General features: G+C 52.2%; 1 protein-coding gene across 3 annotated transcripts; it reads left to right on the forward strand.

The window, feature by feature from the left end:
* The first annotated feature begins 1327 nt into the window (after positions 1-1327).
* On the forward strand, positions 1328-23825 carry SLC41A1 (solute carrier family 41 member 1). 3 transcript variants are annotated; one of them, XM_088801721.1, is made up of 11 exons: positions 1328-1433; positions 3979-5015; positions 12555-12662; positions 13777-13848; positions 14465-14609; positions 14746-14892; positions 15508-15655; positions 16548-16627; positions 17568-17702; positions 17996-18144; positions 21143-23825. In XM_088801721.1, the coding sequence occupies exons 2-11, from the start codon at positions 4641-4643 to the stop codon at positions 21326-21328; spliced, it is 1545 nt and encodes a 514-aa protein (XP_088657847.1). In that variant the 5' UTR covers positions 1328-1433; positions 3979-4640; the 3' UTR covers positions 21329-23825. The 3 variants fall into 3 exon arrangements, with proteins under 3 accessions (XP_088657847.1, XP_019608062.1, XP_088657848.1); XM_019752503.3 differs by lacking the exon at positions 1328-1433 and adding an exon at positions 1907-2298; XM_088801722.1 differs by lacking the exon at positions 1328-1433 and adding an exon at positions 2443-2579.
* The last annotated feature ends 139 nt before the right edge of the window (positions 23826-23964 follow it).

Below are 23964 nucleotides of genomic sequence, written 5' to 3' on the forward strand. Positions count from 1 at the left end.
ATATTCATCTAATCGTATACTGCGCAGCAATGACAGTGAATGAACTCTTGCAACCACAATGTTATGCGTGAATTTCACAAACATAATATTGAGAGAAACCAGGCACAAAATAATACCTGCTAAACAGGTTCGTTTGTATAAAGTTCAAAAGCAGACGAAACTAATCTGTGGTGTTAGATAGAGGTTAACTTTGGGAAGGAGGGTGGAGTAGTGACTGGAAGGGCACCTGAGGAGGGTTTCTGGGGTGCAGGTAATGATCTAATTCTTGATCTGGGTAGTGGTTATATGGGTATGTTCACTGGATCATAACTTGACTGGTACACAAAGGCTTTGAAGGCTTTGTGCACTTTCCCATGTTTAGTATGCTTTGATCCATTTAAAAAGAAAAACAGGAGAGGGGAACTGTTCTCAGCTGGAGAAAAAAGGAAGGTGGGAAAAGGTTAGGGAGATCAAGATTTTACATACAGGTGGCTGAGCTGTGACTAGATTAAAAGGGGGCACGAGGACTGCTGAAGGGAGCAAGGCAGGAATTGTCTCCAACCCCTGACTGAAAAGTCTCCGGGTATGTCAGCCTTAATTCTCTACCAAACCCTACACCCCCTATTCAAAAATGGATCCTTTGGGGTGAAGCCCAGTGTTTCCTACTACAGCAGCTACTTCTGTCTACAGGCAAAGAGACCCAGTGTTAGAAGCCAAATTTGGGGTTCTAAGACACTGACATTTCTTCTACTAGGTCCTATGAGACTGCAAGCCTTTGACGCAAATGTCCCAGCAGCTAAGCTGGAATAACCTTAAATACTGGAGTGGGAGGGTGGGGGCCAAGTTGTATGTGTTTGCTATCCTTGTCCAAAGGAATTACCTGCTTAGGTTGTTGTCTGGAGTCACACTCCGATGCCCCCTGAGCCACTTTCCGGGAGGAAAAGGGCAGGAAGGAACCACTGGTCACAGGTTCCACTGGCAAGAGGGGAAAACCTAAGGGTGGCGGTTCCTTTGTAGGGGAGGTCACACCTCCTGCACAAAAACATCCCAAAGAGAACTGGTACTGAATTTGCGTTAGAGAGGTGGAGATGCCCCAGGGAGGAAGTGGCCAAAGGCGAGATGGGAACACCCCTCTTTGATCCCGCAAGGTGCGTCAGGGAAAGTTGGATTTCGTTTAGCCGGGGATGGAGACATCTCTCCCCACGCTACCACCAGGATCTGTGGGTCACAGGAAGCCAGGCTCCACTCCGCCCTGACCTCAGGTGGCGCGTGTGGGGCCCCAGGCGTGAGTCTGTCCCCTTTCCCTCCCACCCGCCCATCCCCACCCCTTTCAAGGCCGCGACTTTATTAAGGCCAGTTCCGTCCGGACCGAGCCATCTGCTTAGAGGAACGCCGGATCTTGCGGAAACGCCAAGTGACGAAACAGCCGGAGAGGAGCCGTGACCAAGTACAAGGTAGGGACAGTTCTTTTCGAGTGTGGAGCGAGGGGAAAGAGCACAGGGTGGCAGCTGGAGCCCGCGGGCTCTACAGGGAGCTGTCCCGTTCTTCCCGAAGGCCAGAGGCTCAAGGAAACAACTCAAGATGCCAGAGCAGCCGCGCACAGGCGCACAAGCCTTTCGCGGGCAAGGGAGGCTCCAGGCGCGGCGGGCGGGCCCGAGGGACATGGCACCGCGCGACGATCATCGGGCGGCGGGAGCCCGGGCCGCTGACCGAGAGGCGCTGGGACCCGCGCGATCGCCGCGCCGCGGGACCGCGGGCTCCCAGTTCCCGTCACCCGGCGCCCGGTGTTTCCCCGGCGCCCCGCCTCCGGGCACAAAGCGAAGGAAAAGGGCCGAACGAGACGAAGCCCGCCCCCTCCTCCGTCCCCGATTGGCCGCTGCACTTGTCCATCCAGAATCTATTTTTGATTGGGGGGGTGCCACCCACTCTGCCCCAGATCACGTTTGCCACTAGCAGCCAACCAGTCGAGCCTGACTCCGCGGGCCACTAGCGATTGGGGGCGAGTGAGCTCGGCACCACAGTCCCCCGACCGGGTCGTCCCCGCTCAGGCCCGAGGCGGTTTATCCTGCCCTCCCCGGCCACCTCCCCCTCGTGGAACCAGAGCAGCGGCCTCGCTGTAACGCAGAGGCGAAATGTAGCGAGCGGGGGGTCGCGGCTGAACGCTCGCCTTTGCTGGGGGTGTGGGGGGGCACGCGAGGGGCCCAGGAGGACTGCCGAGGAAGAGGAGTGATGAGAAGAGGGGGAACCCTGCACCTCCCGAGACCACGGGCCCCTGCTGCCACTCGCCAGGTGCCCCCCTTCCTCCCAAGCGAGAGGCAGGTCAGTCGTGTTGGGTGTGGGGCGGGTGGGTGGCGGAGGGCGGGAGCCCTGGCGCGCAGCGCATTTGCTGAGTCTGAGTTGGGGAGAGGCGGGGGAGGCCACCCAGTTACTTCTCCCCCTCCCTGGGTTTGGGGATAGTAAAACAGGTCTTTTGTGTCCCCTCCTCAGGGCACCCTGGTTCCGTTTTGTTTCTTTCATCCCAGGGCCTTAGGCCCTTCCGAAGTCTCTTTACTGGGAGTGGTGTGAGAGACTGGCTTCTATTCCTGCCAGTCGCCTGTCAGGTGAGGTGGCCTGCCTGGAAGACAGGAGGAGGAAAGAGGGTCAACTTTTAGCAGACTCAGAAACTTTCCTGGCACAGGAACAGTGGACTCTTTCCTGCTCACAGGTCTCCTCCAGGATACCTAGCGAGGGTCTTTGGAAGAACCACAGGACTGGGTTGAAGGAGAGTGGAAAAGGGAGTCCTGGTGACTTGAGTTGGTAGAAAGAGAAAACAATCCCCAGGGGCCAGTTACTTGAATTCGACTCACCCTTTCCCAAATTGGTGTTGGTTAATTGTGTGTGTGTTTGGAATACTAAGGACCTATTCATTTAACCTTTGGAAATTCTCTTTAAAGTTATTTTTTACTTGTAAGAGCTATTCTGGTGAAATGGAAGGGAATGGGATCAGGCCTGGGTTTTCCTTTAGGCAAGAAAAGTGGAGTCATTACAGCCAGGGAGCAAGTGCATTTTGGCTAATGCTGTTTTGTTTTTTGTTTTGGTTTGTTTTATTTTTTATTTTTTTAGTTGGTGCTTTTGTTTTTTGTTTTTTAAGAATTCCAATATATCCAACTCTTGGTAACCCGGGGGAACAGGGCGAACCTAGGGAACTGAAATGTGTGCATAATAACCGGTAGTTTTACCCTCTTTCTCTTCAAACTGAGATAACTCCCTTGTCCTATCTGACAAGCTCACAGGGCCCAGAGCTGGGAGCGTGTGGGGGGCGGATAAAGACAGAAGACAGAGGCCTGGATCCCAGTCAGCCAGCGTCTGAGCTTTTTGTAACACTGTTGACTTTCAAGGGCAGGAGTGGGTAGGCCTCTGGCTCTTGGCCTTGGTCTGGCAGGCTTGCCCTATTGCCCAGGGAGTCCTCCTATTTTTTTTCTCAGGGGCTAGGGTACTTGGAGGTCTGGGGACCTTCCCTCAGTGATCAGATTCTCCCTGTTTATTGACACTCTGTGACTGTCTTTCGACTGTAAACAATCATATTCTATAGTGGGGTGGCTTTGTGGCAGGGAGTTTGTGACTGAATTTGTAACTGACCCCACTGGGAGACCACACCTAAATAATCCCAGGTTTTTAATGGGCATTCAAGAATAAATCTCCCCCAGGACATCCCTGCCCACCCCCGTTGCTGAGAAGACAATACAAGGTCTCCTGCATAGCATCTTCCCCGTCCCAGGCTGCTGACCAGTGTGGTGATCCCTGTGGGGCGGTGGGTTGCTGGTTGGGAGGATGACGGGGCTAGCACCTCCTGGGCCTCCAGATGTCACCGTACAGGAATGGATCATTTTAGTGGAAAAGGGTGGCAAACAGCAAACTCTTTATGGCTGCCTTGTGCCTGCCTTTATGCCTCCCAGTATGAGTTGTCGTTTGCTATAGCATAACATTCCCTTTTTGTTGTCTTCTTCCTTTCCACATAAGGTGTTCCATACAGGTTCTCGTGACTCGAAGGACCAGCAATTTTGGGAGGTACCAGGTCTTCCCCAGAAGGAAGGAAATCTCTGGAAGCTAAAGGGAAGACGGCAGACATTGCCCTGGGACCAGCAGAGCCCAAGGAGCTGTGCGAAGCTTAAGGAGCGGGGCCAGAGGTGTAGGAAGGAGCCACAGCTCCAAGGCCAGGCTGCCTTCTAAAAGACTTGACCTCAAGCTGCTTTTCATGAAAGAAGGGCCACCTCAGAGGGCACCCCAGATTTGGCTGAGTTCTTCCACTCTGGATGCCCCCTGCTCTGAGGAGCCTGTTGCTGAGAACCAAAGAAGATAAGAGGCCAGATAAGTTTTCCCCCAGCCCAGCGCTGGCCGGCGGGAGTCAGGCATCTGCACCCCTAGTGGCTGACTGTGGGGTCTGGTGAGGGGTTGCTGGTTCCCTCCAGCTTGCGGCTTCAGTGCTTGATGGGGCTGCCTGTCAGTAGATCAGTTTTTGTAGAGCCTGGTAGGAGCAGAGAGCCGTGGGAAGAGGTCCTACGGCACCCAAGCCTGGGTTCACCCCAAGACTAAGTTCTTTCCTGAGTTAGAAAGGGAGAGAGAAAGCGAAAAAAAAAAAAAGGAGAAAGGAAATTTCCCCTTTTCCCTCCTCCCTTCCCGTCATGTCCTCTAAGTCGGAGCCGAAGGACGTCCACCAGCTGAACGGGACTGGCCCTGCTGCCTCACTCTGCTCTTCAGATGGCCCCGGACGAGAGCCCTTGGCCGAGACCTCTGAGTTCCTGGGGCCTGATGGGGCTGGGGTAGATGTGGTGGTGATTGAGTCTCGGGCCAACGCCAAGGGGGTTCGGGAGGAGGACGCCCTGCTGGAGAACGGGAGCCAGAGCAATGAAAGTGATGACATCAGCACAGACCGTGGCCCCGCACCACCCTCCCCGCTCAAGGAGACCTCCTTTTCCATCGGGCTGCAAGTGCTGTTTCCCTTCCTCCTGGCAGGCTTCGGGACTGTGGCTGCGGGAATGGTGCTGGACATCGTGCAGGTAGGACCTGGGTCGAGCAGCTCTTGACCGTGAACCTGGGGCTACCTTTCCTCCTAGGAAACTGACTCTTGGAGCTTTCTCTCCACCTCCCTGTCAGAAGCAGCTGCCGCTTCCTGGAATACTGTTTCCCTTTGAATCATGTCCTCAGTTTCTTCTTGGTCTAGTTACGTTCCACAGAAGCCTCGAGGAAGCCCAGTCGCCCCAGGGACACGGTCAGGGCAATATTGCTTAACAGAAGCAGAATTAGTTCCAGAGTTCAGGCTTGGAAGAGGAGAGATGGAATGGGGTGATTGCCTGCCATCCCTCCTGGGCATTCCTACTGAGCCTGGCTCAGTAGTAGACATTTAGATTGGTCTCCTCTTTAGGCTTTCTTTTCCCTTTACTTGGGGTTTCTAGGATACCCATAGTAGAAAGCTCAGTTTCAAGTCCCCCCTCCATCCCCCTGCTGGGCAGGAATTTGTCTGGCTGCCAAGAGGGTCTCAGATTAAGTGGGAAGTCTCTTAAAGGCATTTTGTTTTGCTTATCTGCCTGTAACCTTGGCACGATCTCCTTGGGGAATGGAGGTGGGCACATGCTATCTGATGAATGTTTGGGGCGGAGGAGGTTGGGGGCATGATAAGACCTAGAAATGCTAATTATGTGACATAAATGGGAACAAAATGTAACCAGGCCTGAGCAGAACTGTCTTCTTTGCTCCTTAGCTGTCTTCATGAGCCTGCCCTTGGCAAAGAGGGCTCTTTTTGAGGCTACTGGGTAGAATTAAGGATAAGAATTGGCAGGTCATAGAAGATAAGAGCCATGTATATGCTATGTTAGCATATTGTGGGTTAGGACTTACCCAGAACCTCCAGGTCCAAGAGAGAATGAAAGTCTTCTTTCTAGATAAAAGTATTTGAAGCACAATAAGGCACGCAGAGCTTTCTGAAGATGCCGGATTTATCTAAGTTAATCTTTAGCAAGATACATTAGCAAGTATCAAATTCCTGCTGAGTGCTGGGCTCTATCCTTGGTACTTGGAGAAATACAGAGGCCCGGGATCTGGCCTTTGCCCTTTCGGAGCCCCCCGTGTGTCCCTGACCATGAAATCTCACAGGGCTTTTGGAGCTCAGCATCTCTTCCTCTGTGCCAAGCCAACCCTATAAACCAGGGGTGTCCAAACTGCGGCCCGCGGGCCAACTGCGGCCCACAATCCATTTATTGGCCCGCAGCAAATTCCAAAAATATATTTAGTTTACTTAAATAACTCAGGTGAGGCAATACGTACTTCACCTCAAGTGAGTGGCCCGGCTGTTTGTGTGTTTTACCGCATATGGCCCTTGGTGAAAACCGTTGAGAAAAGTTTGGACAGCCCTGCTCTAAACAATGCGTGCAGTGATGCAGAGTCCTCCTGGCAGGTGTCACCATGCTCAGTCCTAGGCAACTGAGGGTGGTGGGTTCTGGGGGGTTCCTTTGACTTGAGCCCTTCAGGAGAACCCTGCACCTTCGGTTGCCGATGAGGATGTTGCTTGTGTCACACCAAAGTGCCTTGTACTGCCTCCTCTCACCCCTAACCTGGGACCTTGAAGAGTGTTTCTCATGCAGGTGAGGAAGCCAGCCTGGAGCTGGGAATGCCGGCCTTGGGTTCCTCCTCTCCCCCATGGCTGCCCCTTCTAGGGCAGCGAGTAGGGGTAATGGGAGGGGAAGAAATGAGACTCAGACAGCAGTTTCTCCACCTCTTCCATCCCTTTCCCATGGCCTTGACTCTTAGAGGTTTTGAGTTCTGGTTTGGTGCCTACAAGGGGTATAGAACCAGGGTCTGGTGGTGAACTGGGAGAGAGTTGTTTTATTTTCTGGATAATATAGTTATGGGGAGCATATGCTGGGCGCCTCTGTAGGAACCATAGTCATCTCCATTTTGTGGACAGGGAACCTATGGCCTAGAGCGATTAAGTAGCTTGTCCCCGGTCATCTGATTCAGAGCCTGTGCCTCTGACCTCTATGGCCTTCACTATGGCCGTGGTCTGCCAGTTAGTTAAAGACTCTAGGTCTGTTCTCTTCAATTCCCCAGAAGAACAGGGTAGACTGAAATCTGGAACAATTGGAGTTATATTCTAAAGTGAGCAAGGACAAAATTCTTAGAGCTCCCCCACCCCCATCCCACACACTCAGAATTTTAAAGCTGGAAAAGGCTTCTGACGTCTTGCCCAGCCCCCACCGCACCCCACAAGCTTGAGACATTAAGAGATCTAGGTGCGGAATCTTTGGATCCTGCCCAACATGCCAACAGAGGGCCAGTATTTGCCCTTGGTGTGGCACTTAAGGTCGCCACAAAGCTAGGTCCAGTTGGTATGGATGACAATGGCTGGGTTGTCCTTGTTCCCTGCCCCCCACACCTCCTTGCCATGGCTGGGCTGGAGCAGGCCCTGCAGATGGCTGCAGTCATATCATGGGAGGGAGTGGATGCAGAAAGACCAGGACATGGGACCACAGGGAGATTTCTTAATCCACATCCAGGGGAGGGAAAGGGGCTGCTGACAATCTCAGATTCAGGAAAAGCAGATGATTTCTAAGGATTCACACGTGCATTCCCCCTCCACAAGCTAAGTTGGCCTTCACTGGGCAGTCTGGGAGTACCTAAGAGCCTGGGGCCATCTGGAAGAGGTGGCTGTAGAATATCCCCAGTGTCTCAGAGCAATTGAGCAGAGGTCCATGTTGGTGCAGGTGTTTCCTTGGCCCGAGACCCCCCATCTTTCCCCACTACTGCAGAAGACTGTCTCTTCCTGGAAGCCCCATTTCTGTCTCCTCTTACCTGCTTTCCTCCCCACTCGCTGTGTACAGCCAGCTCTACAGTGAGATAAGGGGCTGGGGTACTGACCAAAAGTAGGAAAAGGATAAATGGGCTGCAATCTGCTCCAGTTTCCCCACTGGCTGAAAGTTACCGCAACATTGGGGAGGGAGAGCAGGATTGAGCCCTGAGTCGGTACTGAAGGGGGTTGGGACTTGGGAGCCTCGATGCTGCAGATGCCTTATGTCCCACCCCCTCATTGGTCCTGGCTGCTGCAGGCTGTCTCACTCCCTTTTACTGTCAGCCTTTTGAGGAATCGGGGTGGCAGGAGGTAGTGTGCCGACCTTCATCGGAATTCCCAGCTGTGTTAAGAGAGGTGGGACTCCTAAGTCCTTATTTTACTGGACCTCACTGCTCACTTGCTAAGGATCCCAAGGAAAGTAGACCTCTCTCCCCCAAGCACCTCCTCCTCTGGCTTCTGTACCTGTTTTGTATACAGGAGCAGATACAAAAATGAAAATGGATGGCAAGCATGGGCTTGGGCAAAAGTGGATTAGGAAAGAGGCATTCTCTCCTGTCTGGCCTGTTCCTGTGGCTGCGGACGTTCCTGGGCAGGACAGTTAGGGTCTGTCTCACTTGACCAGCCCTTTCTCACACTTTGTACAGCTCTCTATATTCTGGCATTGCCCTGGGGCCCTTCTCCTTGGACACCCAGATGATACCTGTGGGTTTGGGGCAGGGCTTAGACAGCTGAAGGCTGGGCTTACTCTAATCTGACCTGAAAGGTCCACTGCAGCCCCACTTCCCAGGTTCTCCCACAGCCTATGATTAGAGCTCATCGCTGGAGATTTCAGTCTTCTTAAATGTCTTGACTCTAACTTCCCAGCTTTGACTTTCTTCCCTATTGCTACCCTCCTGGAGGGGAAGAAGGCTCAGCACAGAACATTCCAAGCAGGCTGGGGTCAGTGTACGAAGCTGGAGGAGGTGAGGGATGGCAGGACAGGGAGGAGGTACTGGCAGGGCACTGAAGTGGGACACTTAGGGTGATTGCTCTGAATCAGGGTCATTTCTGAGTGTGGGGTGGGCAGTCTCATCCCTCACCCCCAGAATAGCAGGGACCAATGAACCCTTACCCCTGCCAATGACAGAGAAAGAGCAGGAAGAGGAGCTGCATTTCTGAGAAGCAATGAAATGTGTAGATGCCCTGCCCCCGCCAAGTGGGGCTGTGCTTCCTGGAACGGCCTTGTTCTATCCCCAGCAGAGTAGGAAGGCGTGGGTGAAGATTTGGCTGACAGCTTGGCTGACGGGTTTTACTTCAGGGGCAGGCACTCCCAGCCAGGATGAACAGGATGGGCCTGAATTAGGCCCAACGAGGAAGGACACACTGTCTGCCCGTCATATACTACTCACTCCTGACCTCAGGGCCACCGTGTTTCTAGGCTGCTTCCACATTGCCAGCATCTCTTCCCAGAGCCCTGGATGTGCACGCGGGTCAGAGGCTTCCCCCACCTGAGCTGCATCTTTGAGAGGGTTTGTGGGTGAAGAAAGTATGTGTGTAGGACTTGGCTGCTCTGACCCAAGTGCCAACTCAGAGCTTCGCTGGGCTGGATTCAGGCTGTGTTCTGTGTGGGCTGGGAAGACTTGCATAAGGGCTGTTATTGTGGCTGTTTGTTCTTCTTGCCTGTGTGACTCTCATGTTAGCGCTACTAAAACCCACACCTTCTAGGTCCTTGTGTAGTTAAAAGGGGAGGGACTTAGGGATTGCTATAGTGGCAGCCAGAGAGGTTTAGCTGAGCTTCACACATTTTTTTTCTTAAACAATCATAAAGACAAACAATATTCCTTAGAAGCAGTTCAGAAACTATTACTGGTACACACTTGGAATAATTCTTTCTGGGCTCTTTCACTCCGCCAGTACATACACACTATATTCGCCTACCTGAAAAACTAAGCTTTTCACAGAGCTGGCACTGGGAAGCTGGGAGGGGCAGATGGTTAGCGGTGGGGAGGAGACAGGAAGCTGTGCTCAGAGAGGAGCTTTGAAAGCCCACAGTCAGCCACCCCCCTGAAGGGAGGGGAGCAGAGGAGAGTTCTTCCTTCTGGAGCAGCTTATCCACTGTAGGTGAGGAAGGAGGAGGCAAAGCAGAGCAAGGCTGGGCCTGCAGGGAGCTGGACCCTCAGCCATGTACACCAGCATCCAAGAGTAATAGTCCCCGAGTCCCTCCAGGGCAGCTGAGGCTCACTGGGGCTGCCTTCTCTCCGGGGGCCCTGGGGGTGAGGAGAGAGTCGCATCCTTCTATTTGGAAGGGGCTGGCTCTTCCTATGGTGCCTGAAAGCTCAGCAACTGTTGTTAGGAGACAAGGGGGCAGGACAGGCGGCTTCTTTTCCATCCTTAGTCTTAAGAGTGGGGCTTCCCTAAACAGTCCTAGGCCCTTCACCTGTGAGGGGCCAGGCCAAGAGCCCACGTGAGGGTATACGCCAAGCCCTGATGAGATGCGCCCTTGCCCAGGGTCCCACCCCAAACATACACACAGAAGGAACTCTGACGAGAAAAGAGAGCTCCTTGTCTTCTGGGACCCCCACAAGGTGCAGCCTCCCCTGGCCTCTAGCCCTGGCCCCAGCCACCTCTAACATCCTTGCTCATCTTTTTTTTAAAATTGTGGTTAAAAGCACATAATGTGAATTTTGTCATTTAACCATTTTTGAACATGTGCTTCAGTAATGTTAAGTACATGCACATTGTTGTTCTGCCGCCGTCACCATCCATCTCCACAGCATGTTCACCTTGCAAAGCTGAAACTCCGTCCTTGGTGAGCACTAAGCCCCTTTTCTCCCCAACCCCAGCCCTGGCACAGCCATTCTACTTCCCATCGCTAAGAGTTGGACTACGTCACATACCTCATATACGTGGAATCACACAGTACTTGTCTTTTTGTGACAGGTTTATTTCGCTTAGTGTAATGTGCTTAAGGTTCATCCATGTTGTAGCACGTGACATTATATCCTTCCTTTTTAAGGCTGAAGAATATTCCATTGTATGTATAAGCACGTTTTGCTTCTCTATTCATCCATCAGTGAGCACTTGGGTTGCTTCCACCTCTTGCCTATTGTGACTACTGCTGCTGTGAACGTGGCATACAAATATCTCTTTGAGATCCTACTTCCAATTTTTGGGATACATACCTAAAAGTGAGATTGCTGGATCATATGATAGATTCTATTTTAAATTTTTTGAGGAACCGACATACTGTTTTCCATAGTGAGTGCACCATTTTACATTCCCACCAACTGCATGAGGGTTCCAGTTTCTCCACCTCCTTGCCAACACTTGTTATTTTCTGGGTTTTTCTCATAGTAGCCATGCTAATGGATGTGAGGGATACCTCACTGTAGGTTCCATTTGCAGCCTTGCTCATCCTTAACTATAGAGTGTCAGTGCTGGGATTGCCTCAAGAGACCATCTGATCTGGCCCCTGAATCGTACGTTTTACAGTCAGGATCTTGAGGCCCTTGTAACGTGAATAGGGCCCCCCTCCCCCGTCTATGTGGGGAGGATGTTGGGGAGACAGCATGAGGCCCTTCCCTGTGGTCTCTTGTGGAGACCTCAGGCTCTCAGTCCAGCGGCCTAGTACATCACAGCCCTTTGTGATACCCTAATCAGCCTGTGTACTTCAGCCTGGCCACCTGCCCCCTCCTCCCTCTCCAAACCTGAAGGCTTTCCATTCTTAAAACAAATAAAGGAACAAATATAGGAACCCACATCGCCACCAGTGAGGGAGATTCAATCCCAGCCTTTCTTGCAAATCTTCAGTTTCAATTGTAACTAAAGTAGCTTTTAAATAGCCCATCCTGGCTCCTACATTTTTCCCTCTCAGCACTAATGAATGTAGTACTCTCTGAACCTCAGTTTCCTCATTTACAAAATGGGGATAAAAATAGCCCTTCCCCCACTGGGTTGTTGATAGGATGACATGGGAAATGCACAGAGAGCACTTAGCCTACTTACGAGCTGTTCACTGAGGGAACTGGTAGGAGAGCCAGGCCTGACATTCTCAGGGCTAGAACCCGTGTCTCCTGGCTCCCAGCCCAGCGCTCTTCCTGCGGGGCTATACTTGCCTCTCCTAGCTGAGAGGTGGGGGCAGGTGTTTTGGGCAAGAGAGTGCAAAGGAGGGATAGAAAGCCTCTTGCAGACCAGCTTTCCGAGGTTTGGGGGCCCCAGTCTTAATTCACAGCCTGTTCAGAAGGAAAATTGCTATGGCTGAGGCCCAAAGCCCTTAGAGATAGAAACCAAACAAACTCTAATCTCCTCAGCCCCGTGGAGCCCAGCTCTCAACAGCTGAGACAACACCTCCCAAGGCTGAGGCCACAGAGAAAATGGACTAAAGGCAAAGGGGTTGGAGATTACAACTTGATGGGGGATCTCAAAGGAGTTTTGGGGTGTAAGCCACCTGGGGGTGATTCAGCTGTGTGTGGGTCCTCACTATGCTCCTTGCCCTGGCAAAAAGCAGGCAGAGGAAGTAGAGCCAGGCTAGGGTCTCCTGACTGGAAGAGACCCTCTAGGTCTCTCCTGTTCTGAGTGGCAGGAAGGGGGGCAGTGTTGTTTGGAGCACCATGGGCTTGGTTTGATTCCAAGGTTCTTGGAGGAAAGGTGGCTGATGTGGTCACTCCTGCTGATTCTGTTTCCTCCTCAAGCCCCCGATCCCAGACTATCTGTTTGACTTTGAAACCATCCCCTTGGGACACTGAAATTCCTGGGTTCTGTTTTCACCTTGTAGCACTGGGACGTCTTCCAGAAGGTGACGGAGGTCTTCATCCTGGTGCCTGCACTGCTGGGGCTTAAGGGGAACCTGGAAATGACCCTGGCTTCCAGGCTCTCCACCGCAGTGAGTATCCTGGCTGGGCGGAGTGGGGCGCACAGAGGAATCCAGGCAGCACAGAGTCAGGCTGGGAGATCACTACTGCCTTTCTCAACTGCCCAGGCCTGGAGTGTGGGGCTGGGGTGGGAAGGTATAAGGAGATCCAGTCCGGGTGTCCTACTCCTGGCAGGGGCTCCCTGCCCTGAGTGGTTCCCAGGCTCAGTTTCTGGATGTCCCAGCCGTCCCTGGACTCTTGCCCCACCTCCTGCTTCGCAACCCGCCTCGTGACTGTTTGTGCAGCTTTGACAGGCAAGCATCACGCTGGTCCTTCCACCTGCACAGATGGGGGCCTCGTCTGATCTCCAGCCCTACTCTGCAGCTGGGCCGGAGCAGAGCCAGGCCTTCCCAGCCCCCCCTCCCATCCCATTCCCTTTCTCCCATGGCTCTTCTTTAAATGAATAGACAGGGAGGGGTGCTCATCACTCCCACCTCCCACAACCCCTTAGATCAGCCATGATGGTTCAGAGGCTGAACCAGACACAGGGCCATGGGACAGGGGGCAGGAGGCCATAAAACTGAGGCGGCCAGGAGAGCCAGGTGGCACGGATATCCCTCCACGCCCACAAGTCTGGAGAAGGCATCAAAGTTAAGCGGCAGCCAGCCTAGCCTGCCCCAACTTGCTCCAGTCCTGGCCACCTCCTGTGCCACCTCTCTCCTTCCTAAACACTCTTGCAGCCTCAATCTTACACTAGCAGCTGACCTTTCCTTCTCTAGGACAGCAAGCTGGCTTCAGAGCCAGGGATCCATCGGGTCGTTCTAGCCCGTGCGGGAATGGGCTGCCCTGGTGAGCAGGGCAGAGGATGGAATCTGCCTCTGCTCAGCGGCTGTTCTGAGAGGAGGAGAGAAGAGGCTTCCTCGGGAGTCCCCTTCCTGCCCCCACCCAGCTGCAGGAGCGCAAGGCTCTTTAGCTCCTCCCTCTCATTCTAGCCCCCCCATCCTTCTTCAGTTTCCATGGGGGTCATGCCCTGGTCCCAGTGTCTCAGGCCACATGTACTGCCTCCTGATCAAGGCAGGGTTCTAATGCATGGAGCTGCAGGCCTTTTCCAGCCTGGAGCTCCAGCGCCCGTCCTCCCTCTCCCAGGCCAACATCGGGCACATGGACACACCCACTGAGCTCTGGCGGATGATCACGGGGAACATGGCCCTCATCCAGGTGAGAGATCAGGGACCAGAGAGGTTGGGTTGAGCATCCTCCTTGGTCAGGAATCTGAAAGGCTTAGGTCAGCCCCAGCTGGCTCCTGAGTGAAGCTCCGGCATCCTGCTGAGCTGGCTTCCCCCAGGTTTCCCAGGAAAACAGCCAGGATGGGGAGGACCCCAGTATCTCAATGTCAGTTCTCGGCTCCCAGTGCTGTGGCGGGCTCGTGTCCCCACAGATCAGATTAGGAGTGCTGAAGCGTCCTTGACCACCGTTGTCCCACGTCTCAGTGAGGCTGCACAGGTTCCGCACTGGAGTCTTCCCCCTTGAGGTCCAGGCCTTGTCTCTAGACTGAAGTCTCAGGCACTGTTGAACTTCACCCCAACCCCTAGAGACACACATTCAGCCAGTAACATGTCCTGGGCTCCTGCAGCGTGCACTGCCCAGTGCTAGTGTCTGGTGAGAAACTAAATAAATAAAGACATCATTCCTGCTTGGGAGGAGTGGACAGTGCTGCTCAGCCTGCCTCCTGGGGCTGCCGGAGGCCAGGAAGAGGTCTGGCCAAGTGCTCAGTGGCCTCAGCTAAGAAGCTCTCTGATCCCGGGGCTCTCCGAATTACCACTTCCCTCCTCAGGTGCAGGCCACAGTGGTGGGCTTCCTGGCATCCATCGCCGCTGTCATCTTTGGCTGGATCCCTGACGGGCACTTCAGTATCCCACATGCCTTCCTGCTCTGTGCCAGCAGCGTGGCCACAGCCTTCATTGCCTCCCTAGTACTGGGTAAGGAAGAGAAGCGACGGGCAGGGAGTAGGGAGGGCTGCCCCAGAGGAGTCAACTGGACCTGGCACTTCAGTCTCTTTTGTTGCTACGCCTTTGTCTCTTCTTACCCTGCCTGGCCTCTCCTCTTTCTCCCCAGGTATGATTATGATTGGGGTCATCATTGGCTCTCGCAAGATTGGAATCAACCCAGACAATGTGGCCACTCCCATTGCTGCCAGCCTGGGCGACCTCATCACCTTGGCACTGCTCTCAGGCATCAGCTGGGGACTCTACCTGGAGCTGGGTGAGGTTGAAGCCACCGAGGTTGTGACCCGGGTGGACTCCTAGGTGGGATGGGGAGAGATGGTAGTGGGTTTGCAAATGTGTGAGCATTTCTTCTGTGTTCTTTATTTGTTGGAATAAAGTTGTAATAACTCCTCACCTTAGAGAGACGAGGCTAATTGCTTATCTCAAATTCATGCAGGCAGCAGGGGAAGGGAAGAAAGTATCTGGGAAATATATTCCTGCTGGGTCCTGTGGATTCTTGCTTCCCTTGGAGGGGTAGGGTGGGAGGGGTAAAGGAAAGAAACTAAAGGCTAGAATCTGTTTGCAAAATGAAGAGGTGGAGGGGAAATAGTGATTTCTTAGAATCAAAGCAAGAACCCTAGAACCTGGTCTCTGCTACAAATGAGTCCAAAAAGCCAGGGGAGCTTTCAACCTGGGTTTCCTCGTCTACAAAATGGAAAAGACTGGCCCCGCCTACCTCCTGGGCTTACAGTGAGGATCAGATGAGGTAATATATTTCCAGGCATTGATTGCGGCATTGCTTTTGATCCACTGGGATGTTTACAGGCTGAGCAGGGGGAGGCTTGCAGCAGGGAGCCACGTACTCACCTTCCTCTGATCTCTCTGCTCTCAGATGACTGGCAGTACATCTACCCACTGGTGTGTGTCTTCTTCGTCGCCCTGCTGCCTGTCTGGGTGGTGCTGGCTCGACGGAGCCCAGCCACAAGGGAGGTGTTGTACTCGGGCTGGGAGCCTGTCATCATTGCCATGGCCATCAGCAGGTAGGCTTAGGCCCTGGGTACACACCCCACCCTCCTCCACCCTGCCACAGACTGCCTTTTAAGCCCTGGAGAGACGGAGCAGGGCGCAGACCCTAGAAATGCCTTCAATAGTGTGTCAGTCACATGTCCTGTTGCAAGTGACAGAAATAATCTGAAATGGGTTTCATTGAAAAGCAGAATGCTTAGGGAACTAAAAGGGCAGCTGGATTCAGGAGTAGAAATGATATCATCAGGACCCCACTATTCTCCATCTCTCAGTTCTGCTTTTCCCTGTACTGGCCTGCGGTTCCAGGTTTATACTTTTCTTATTCTTACGAATTCCACTGGGAAGAGAGAGATTCTTTCTCAGCAATTTCACAAAGTCCCATTATAGAATTTTATTGGCTCTCCTTCAGTCACATGATTATCCCTGAGCCAATCACTGTGGCCTTGGGGATATAATGGTCTTGTTCGGATGGGTCTGGGGCCTACCCATCGTTGGAGCAATGTCACATGAACCACAGTGACTGAGTTTGAGAAAGGTGATTGGTTCCCTGAGGAAGAGCTCAGCACTGTTACCAGAAGGATAAATAAATACTGAGCAGGCAAAACCACAGGTTGCCCTGTGGGCAACTCCTGTATCCAACTTGGGAGGTGGGTACCGGAGGTGGCTGCCTGACCCCGCACCAGCAGCTTGATGGGGGTGAGGTGGGCGGGGCGCTGTGCCAGTTTGAATGTTATGAGCAGCAGCTGGTTCTCGCAAATGGTGGTGAAGAGTAGAATGTGAGGGACTCCTGGGAGCCACCTTGCTTCCCGTCCTCCCCAGGGCCAGACAGGCCTGTGCCTCTCATCCCAGGTACTGGCACAGACCCTTCAGTGATCTCTGTGCTGTTTTGTCTTTGTGTTTGCATAGTGTGGGAGGCCTCATCTTGGACAAGACTGTCTCAGACCCCAACTTTGCAGGGATGGCTGTCTTCACACCTGTGATTAATGGTGAGGTCTTGCCCTCAGCTGCCAGGGGGAAAGGAGAGGGCAGGAAAAGAGGATTTGGGGAGCTGTGTATCAGTCAGGGTTACAGCAGGCAAGAGAATCTAGCTCAGTTAGTTCAAGACTAATGAAGGGGCTGCTCCCAGAGGTGGGAGCAGGACAGAAGGACCAACGAGAGATGTTGAGGCACCCAGAGATAGGAAGCCTAGTCCTCAAGTGTCAAGGGGGGGACATAGTGTTAGGGGAGTGCAGAGAGAACCCTCCTCTACCTCTCTGGGGTAAGCTACTGCCATAACGCAGAGAGGGAGCTGGAAGGAAGTACCCGACCTCTCACCCTCGCTGATTGCCTTCTGGTGCCTCCTGTTGAACAAACCTAGTAAGAAGCAGCCAGCACAGGGGGTTGGGCGACAGTCCGTAGAAGTCAGGCTTGCAGGGCTCAGAGCAAGACTGAGGAGAGCAGGGAATAGGTTGGGGTGGGACGGCAACAGTAACAAGCATAGTTCCTGGGTGAGGACGCAGACACCAGAGTGCAGGGCTCAAACCTGACACTTGACATTGATTCCTGGCCCCAGTGCATGAGCGTTGGGCGCCTGGGTCTGCTCAGACCTTTGGAGAGGGCCTGCGGCAAGGCATGGCCTCGTCCTCTCCACTGTGTGCAACAGCAAGTGCATACCCTGCAGTGGTGGAGAATCAGGCTCCAGGGACGCAGAGCTGCCTGTGTCCCTTCCTGCACTCTGAGCCACGCCAGAGGCATGGGACTGCCACATCTCCTTAGCGGGGAGGATGGGAGGAGCCTGGAAGACTCCCCTCGCTAGACTGGGGGGGGGGGGGGGGTGTTTTTGTCTTTCTTCTTAATGTCTCACTCTTCTCCTGGGAACTGGTGGATGTCTCATGCCCTCCCCACTCATCCGTCCCCCCATGTCTAAGGTCTTGTGTGTCTCTGCAGGTGTTGGGGGCAATCTGGTGGCAGTGCAGGCCAGCCGCATCTCCACCTTCCTCCACATGAATGGAATGCCAGGGGAGAACTCTGAGCAAGCCCCGCGCCGCTGCCCTAGTCCTTGTACCACCTTCTTCAGTCCTGGTAATGGCAGAATCCCAGCCTCCTAGGTCCCTTCCAGCCTTGGAGGGAGGGGGCCATCAGTGAACTTTGCTTAAAAAACAGCTGGGCCCAGATACACAGATTCTCCTCTGCTGGGTTGCACCAGCTGTTGTGGATGGTAGAGCCCCTGGGGGCTAGGGACCACGGAGAAGAGGGAGAGGCAGTCAGCTGTGGGCTGCCCTGGAGGGTAGCATGGAGCCTCCTGACTTTGAAAGGTCTCTGGGGCCACGTTTCCTCCTCTCCTCCCCCTCACGCCATCTCTTCCCTGGTCCCAGATGTGAATTCTCGCTCAGCCCGGGTCCTCTTCCTCCTCGTGGTTCCAGGACACCTAGTGTTCCTCTACACCATCAGCTGTATGCAGGGCGGGCACACCACACTCACACTCATCTTCATTGTCTTCTACATGACAGCTGCACTGCTCCAGGTACGCACAGGCAGGGACACGGGTGGGGGACGGGGGCAGGGCTGTCCTGCAGGGATGGGAGGGGAGGCCCAGGCTGGGCCCCTCAGGCACTCTCCACGTCTGTCTCTGGGACTGCACAGGTGCTCAGGAGAACAGGCTGTAGTTCCAGCACAATCACTAACATACTGTGTGACTTTGGCCTCGTAGTGTTATCTCTGAGCCCAGTGATTCATTTGTAAATTGAAAGCAGGTGGTGGTTTTCAGCAGGTGGTTATAGGGTGCTGAGCAGGTGGGCTTTGGCCATAGAACTCTACTTGGCTCTGTTTTGCATGCTGGGCTGTCTCAGGAGATTTCATATGAAAAGGGCTCCACAGCTTGGAAAGTGTCTACACCACTAAAGTAGGTAATCTGAAGGATGGTGTCCAGCCTTGCCATTCTGTGATCCTATGACACTCTCCCTTGTATTAATTACAGTTTTTCAACTTTTTATTTTGAAATAATTATATATTTACAGGAAGTTGCCCCAAAAAATGTACAGAGAGATCCCATGTGCTGTCAACCCAGTTTCCCCCCGCCCGTGGTAATCGCTTGCATAGCTATGGTACAATGTCAAAACCAAGAAATCAGCACTGATGCAATCAATCCATGGAACTCATTCAGATTGCATCCGTTTTAAATGCACTCGTGTGTGTGTGTGTGTGTGTGTGTGTGTGTGTGTGTAATTTTGTGCAGTTTTATCACGTGTAGATTCACCATAGTCAAGACATGTAACTGTTCCATCACCACAAGGCTCCCTCGTTGCTACCCCTTTGTAGCCACGCTCACCCTTATTAGTACATTTTTAATTTCTATAGATTTGGTTTTTGAACATTCACGTAGCTCAAAAATTTAAAAGGTTCATAGTGAAACTTCAGTGAAAAGTCTTCTTTTCTGCTCTCTCCAGCCATCCATTTGTCTTCCTCATAGGCCGTTGGTATTATCTATTTCTTCTATATCCTCCAAGCTATTTTATATTCATACAAGCAAACATATATTTTTCTTATTTTCCTCCTTTCTTTACACACAGGTAACATACTGTGTACACTGTCCATGCCCTGTTTATTTCACAGAGTAATTTGTCTCGGAGAGCATTGCACATTAATATGTAAAGAGAAAGGCACCCTGATTTTTTGATGGCTGCGTTCTATGCTATTGCAGAGATGTACCCTGATTTTATTTAACCAGACCTTACTGGTAATCACTTATCTCTCCATCCCCTCACGCCTACCTTGAGAAAGGTTATGTGTTGGGACATCTTGGCAAAGGCCAGGCTGAGAATCAACCATGTGCTGTTTCCCGCAGCAGTTACCCAGGTCACCACATTCCCTTGCAAGTGGGGGTTAAGTGCGCTTGCTGGAAAGGGGAGGGTCTGTGGCTGGAGATTAGCCCTTGGCCTACTGTGGGAAAGAGAAGCCTTGGCTCCATTACCCGTGACAAACACGCTGAGGGCACTCTCACTTCTGCTCCCTTCTCTAGGCCTGTGGAGGGCCAGAGCTTGGCACTTATCCCCTGTAAAGGTTCTTTCTGATCCTTTGCTCCCTCCTCTCAGCCATGTATCCCAGGGCCTGCCCAGGAGGCTGGAATGTGGGAACAGCTGCTGTTATTCCCTTCATGGTACATGGCCTGAAGCCCTGCTAGCCACACTCTTTATTTGAGACTCTTCTAAAGATGCTAGAAAGGGTGTGAAGTTATGGGGAAGGAGGGGCTGGCCCTCACCCAGGGTCAGGGCCAAGGCCAAGGCCACGGGACTACAAGGCAGCTGTGTGGAGGGCATGGGGGAATGTGAATGGTGCTAGAACTAGAATCTCTGGCTCCTTGGAGAGAAGACAGAAGCACAACCAAGTTTGCCTAAAAATAGGTGTAAGTCCTGGCTTCTGGATCCCCCAAGAGCACCTGGTTCCTGCATCTGAGTCCCATAGGGCAGAATTTACATACCACAGTATTTTGCAAAGTACAGTCAAGAGTGAAACCTCCCAAATGACTGTGTTGGAGCTTTACGGTCAGAAACCATTTCATTCTCACACAAATGCAGTCACTTAAGGAGACCAAATATCGGGTGGTGCACAGCGTATAGAAGATGCAGGCCTGCCCATGCCCCCACAGTATCTAGGTCAAGTGCGTTTCCATTTTAGAAGTGCACCTTAATTTTGTTAAAATGCAGATTCTGATTTAGGAGAGCCAGGGTAGGGCCTGAGACTCTGCATTTCTAACAAGCTCTCAGCTGCTGTTGATGCTACTGGTCCTGGACCCACTATCAAGCTTCTAACCTGGATCATTCTTAATTGTCTGTGGTAATGGAAGGAAACAAGGGCACAGATAAAGCAGCAGATAATCCACAATGTCTTTTAAATGGCTGTGCACTGTGTGCTTTCTATTTAGCAGACTTGTTGGTAATTGTATTGTGCTAGGACTAACATGAAAACACACTTGCGTTCTTTGAGCCCACAGCAGCAGAATGGAAAGGGTCAGGAGGAAGGCAGCTTGGGATAATCGGCTGTTACTCAGACAACTGCCGGCAGCAGCCTGAAACACTGTCCTTATTCCACTCTGCTCCGAAGAGAAATCTCTCTGCAAAGCCAACTCCAACCTCAGCCCCCTGCCAGGCTCCTGGAGAAGCCAAACATGGCAGGAATTGGAGTGACCTGAGGATAGGGTGACCTAGAATTAGAGGCAAGAGGGCTGAATTCCTACAACATGTAGGAGTTCGGTTAGGAAGCCCCTCATTTAGTAAGTCGGGAGCAGAGTGTAACGATGTGTGTGACCGGGAAGTACAGCATCTTCCTTTCCAAAGGGCTCACATTCTGCCTGTCCTCTGCTCTAGGTGGTAATTATGGGGTGGAGGAACACAGAGAGGTCACCATGTGGAAAGATGAGCTGTCCCGGCCAAGCCTTGTGATGCAATGAATGAGTTGGATCTTGTGGCCTCTGGCTCCCCCTGGAGAGAGGGATGGCTACTGACCGAGCCCTTCTGTCTGTCCAGGTGCTGATTCTCCTGTACATCGCAGACTGGATGGTGCACTGGATGTGGGGCCGGGGCCTGGACCCTGACAACTTCTCCATCCCGTACTTGACAGCGCTGGGGGACCTGCTTGGCACTGGGCTCCTAGCACTCAGCTTCCATGTCCTCTGGCTCATTGGGGACCGAGACACGGATGTCGGGGACTAGCCTGGTCACTCAATCTTCTCCCCACCCCTCTGCACTTTCTCTTCAAAGTTTTTCTTTTGTTCCTCTTCCCCCAATCCATTCCACACTCCCACATCTTTCTAGAACTTCACTTTGATACCGAATTCTCATTATTTTCAATGGGAATTTTTATACGTTGAGCCAAGTTTGTATAGCAAGAATTCAGGCAGAATAGATGGACTGACTGAGACAAGCAGTACAAGTAGATTTTTGAGACAATCACCAAGTGCAATTTCATGGTGGGTGCCTCCAGGTGAGGTGGATTGGGGCAGGAGTTTCCATCTGGGATCTGGGGACATCTTTAGCCAACTTAGTCTTGGCCCTAATGAGAAACCCTTTGTGAGTGGGCTCTGGTGTTTTTATTTTCTTTTTTTCTTTTTGGTTGAGCAGGGATAAATCCTCTCTCTCTCTCTCTCTCTCTCTCTCTCTCTCTCTCTCTCTCTCTCTCTCTCTCTCTCTCTCTCTCTCTCTCTCTCTCTCTCTCTCTCTCTCTCTCTCTCTCTCTCTCTCTCTCTCTCACACACACACACACACACACATACACACACACACTTTTTCTAGAAATGGACCAACCTCAAAGCACTAGGCAGGAGACAGCTGCTCTTGGCCCCATATAATCCTAGCCCTGTTTTCTGCCCTCTGGACCTAGGCCCTTCTGCTCTCAAAAACAGTAGAGTGGACTGACTATTTGAATTGTGCACGTGCCCCTTACCCGATTGCCCGGTAAGCACCACCCACCCCTCCCATTGATCTGTTTTCAAACTGATTGTCACAGTCGGGAAGAAATGAGCAGTGGCCTGTTTTCCTTGCTGACCCACATCCACCCATAGGTTTACCAAGATCTACATCTTCCCTGGGCCCAGAGGACCTATTCTTTATCTCTGTTCAACCTGCATCTCCAATTGTCTCTAAGCACCACCTTCCCCAGAGCTTGCCAGGTCGGGGTCCGAGATTAGGAACGGGAATGGGTATGTGGACAGTGGTTGGGAGGTTGAGGACAACCAGGGGGTTTTCACTACTGCTGTTTCTCCTGAGGACACAATCACGTGGTCACCTTAGACTGTCCCTTCCTAAAATCACTCTGTCATGCCATGGAGGCCAGTTGTCCTTTCTGTTGGCTTCTGCCTACATTCATCATTCATTCACTTAACAAATACACAGCCTCCCCAAGGGGAGCGTTTCTGCAGGCATGGTCTGAAGCATTCACTGAGCAATATTTATTGAGTGCCTACTGTGTGTTACGTACTGTGCCAGGCTAGCCAGTAGTAAGGGAAACACAGCTCTAACCTCATCTCGTTCCCCAGATAAAGGCTATATGCTCCTTTCAATCTGGCAGAGAGTCTCCTCGCTGTAAGTATTTGCATTTATATCACCAGGCCAACTTTTGCCTCTGGATCTCCCTCCTAGACCCCACCTCTGTATAATGCCAACCACAGCTAGAGCCCCCAGCCCCATGGCGCAACCAGTATTCATTTCCCTAAGTGACCCTTCCTCACCTTCCCAACCCTCCACCTCCTCACCAGCCACCCAAAGGAGGATTCAGAACTAGTAGACTGGACATCAACCAGCTGCCTCTGGTTTTCTCTGCCTAGCGCAAGATCGAGAGAACACTGGAGTCTCTGTATCTTACCCACATGTTATTCCAAACAGATCTGTCCACACTCACACATGTACAAATACGGGCATTTGAATGCAAGTTTTCCTAGCCTCTATCCACAGACTCCCCAGAAACCCTCCCCTCTGTCACCTAAAGGGCACACCTCTAGGGAAGGCCAGGGAATTATCTTGTCTCTGACAACACCATGCCTCGTCCCAAGAACTTGCCCCAAACCTCCAAACTCTCTTCTCTCCCTCCATTTCCACCCAGACCACCTTCTGGAGTCTAGAACCTTAGAATTGAAAGGAATTGTAGAAGTTTATCTAGTTGGAGTTGTGTCCAACAGAGTTTATTAACACCAGCCTGGGCTTGTTTCTGCTCCCCCCTCAGGCTTTCTTTCATCTTTTCCTCCATCTCCAAACATATTTGCACACACTCTTCTTGTACAGGCACTAAAACCAACTCCTCTGCCCTGGAGGCCGTGCCCTGTGATCTCCAGTTACCCCTGTCCAGTCACTCACCCCTTCCTAATCTCTGGAGTTTGACCAGGCTGCCCTGGGAGACTCTGGAGCATCCTCCTTTGCCGAAAAAGCAGGAAGGTAGGCGTGCCCTCAGCCCTGAGTGTGTAAGCAGAGGGAGGACTGTGGGGCGAGACGGGAAGAAGATGAAGTTGACTTTCATGGAAGATTCTTTTCCCCTGATTGCACAAACTGCATGTACTTTTGGCCTGGCTGCAAGGAGCGACATTGGTTTACTCTTGTATCCTTAAAAAGTTACAAAACTGTGTCTTAAGAGAATTATTTATAGTTACTATAACTGAATTGACAAATGTCAACATAACTGATAAATTATATTTGGTAAAATAAAAAGGACGTTTATTTAGGTGGTGGTTCCTGTGTCTCATTAAAAAAGCAGCTTCAGCTGCTTTTGGGCCCCTCTCTAGTTCCACCCCATCCTTACTCAGACGTGGAAAGGGGCCAAAGTATGACAAGAAATGAAACATCTCAGATACAGAGATGTG

This window comes from Rhinolophus sinicus, chromosome 11 (genome assembly GCF_057876585.1).
Source record: "Rhinolophus sinicus isolate RSI-liver-muscle chromosome 11, RSI-T2T, whole genome shotgun sequence".
Classification (NCBI taxonomy): Eukaryota; Metazoa; Chordata; class Mammalia; order Chiroptera; family Rhinolophidae; genus Rhinolophus; species Rhinolophus sinicus.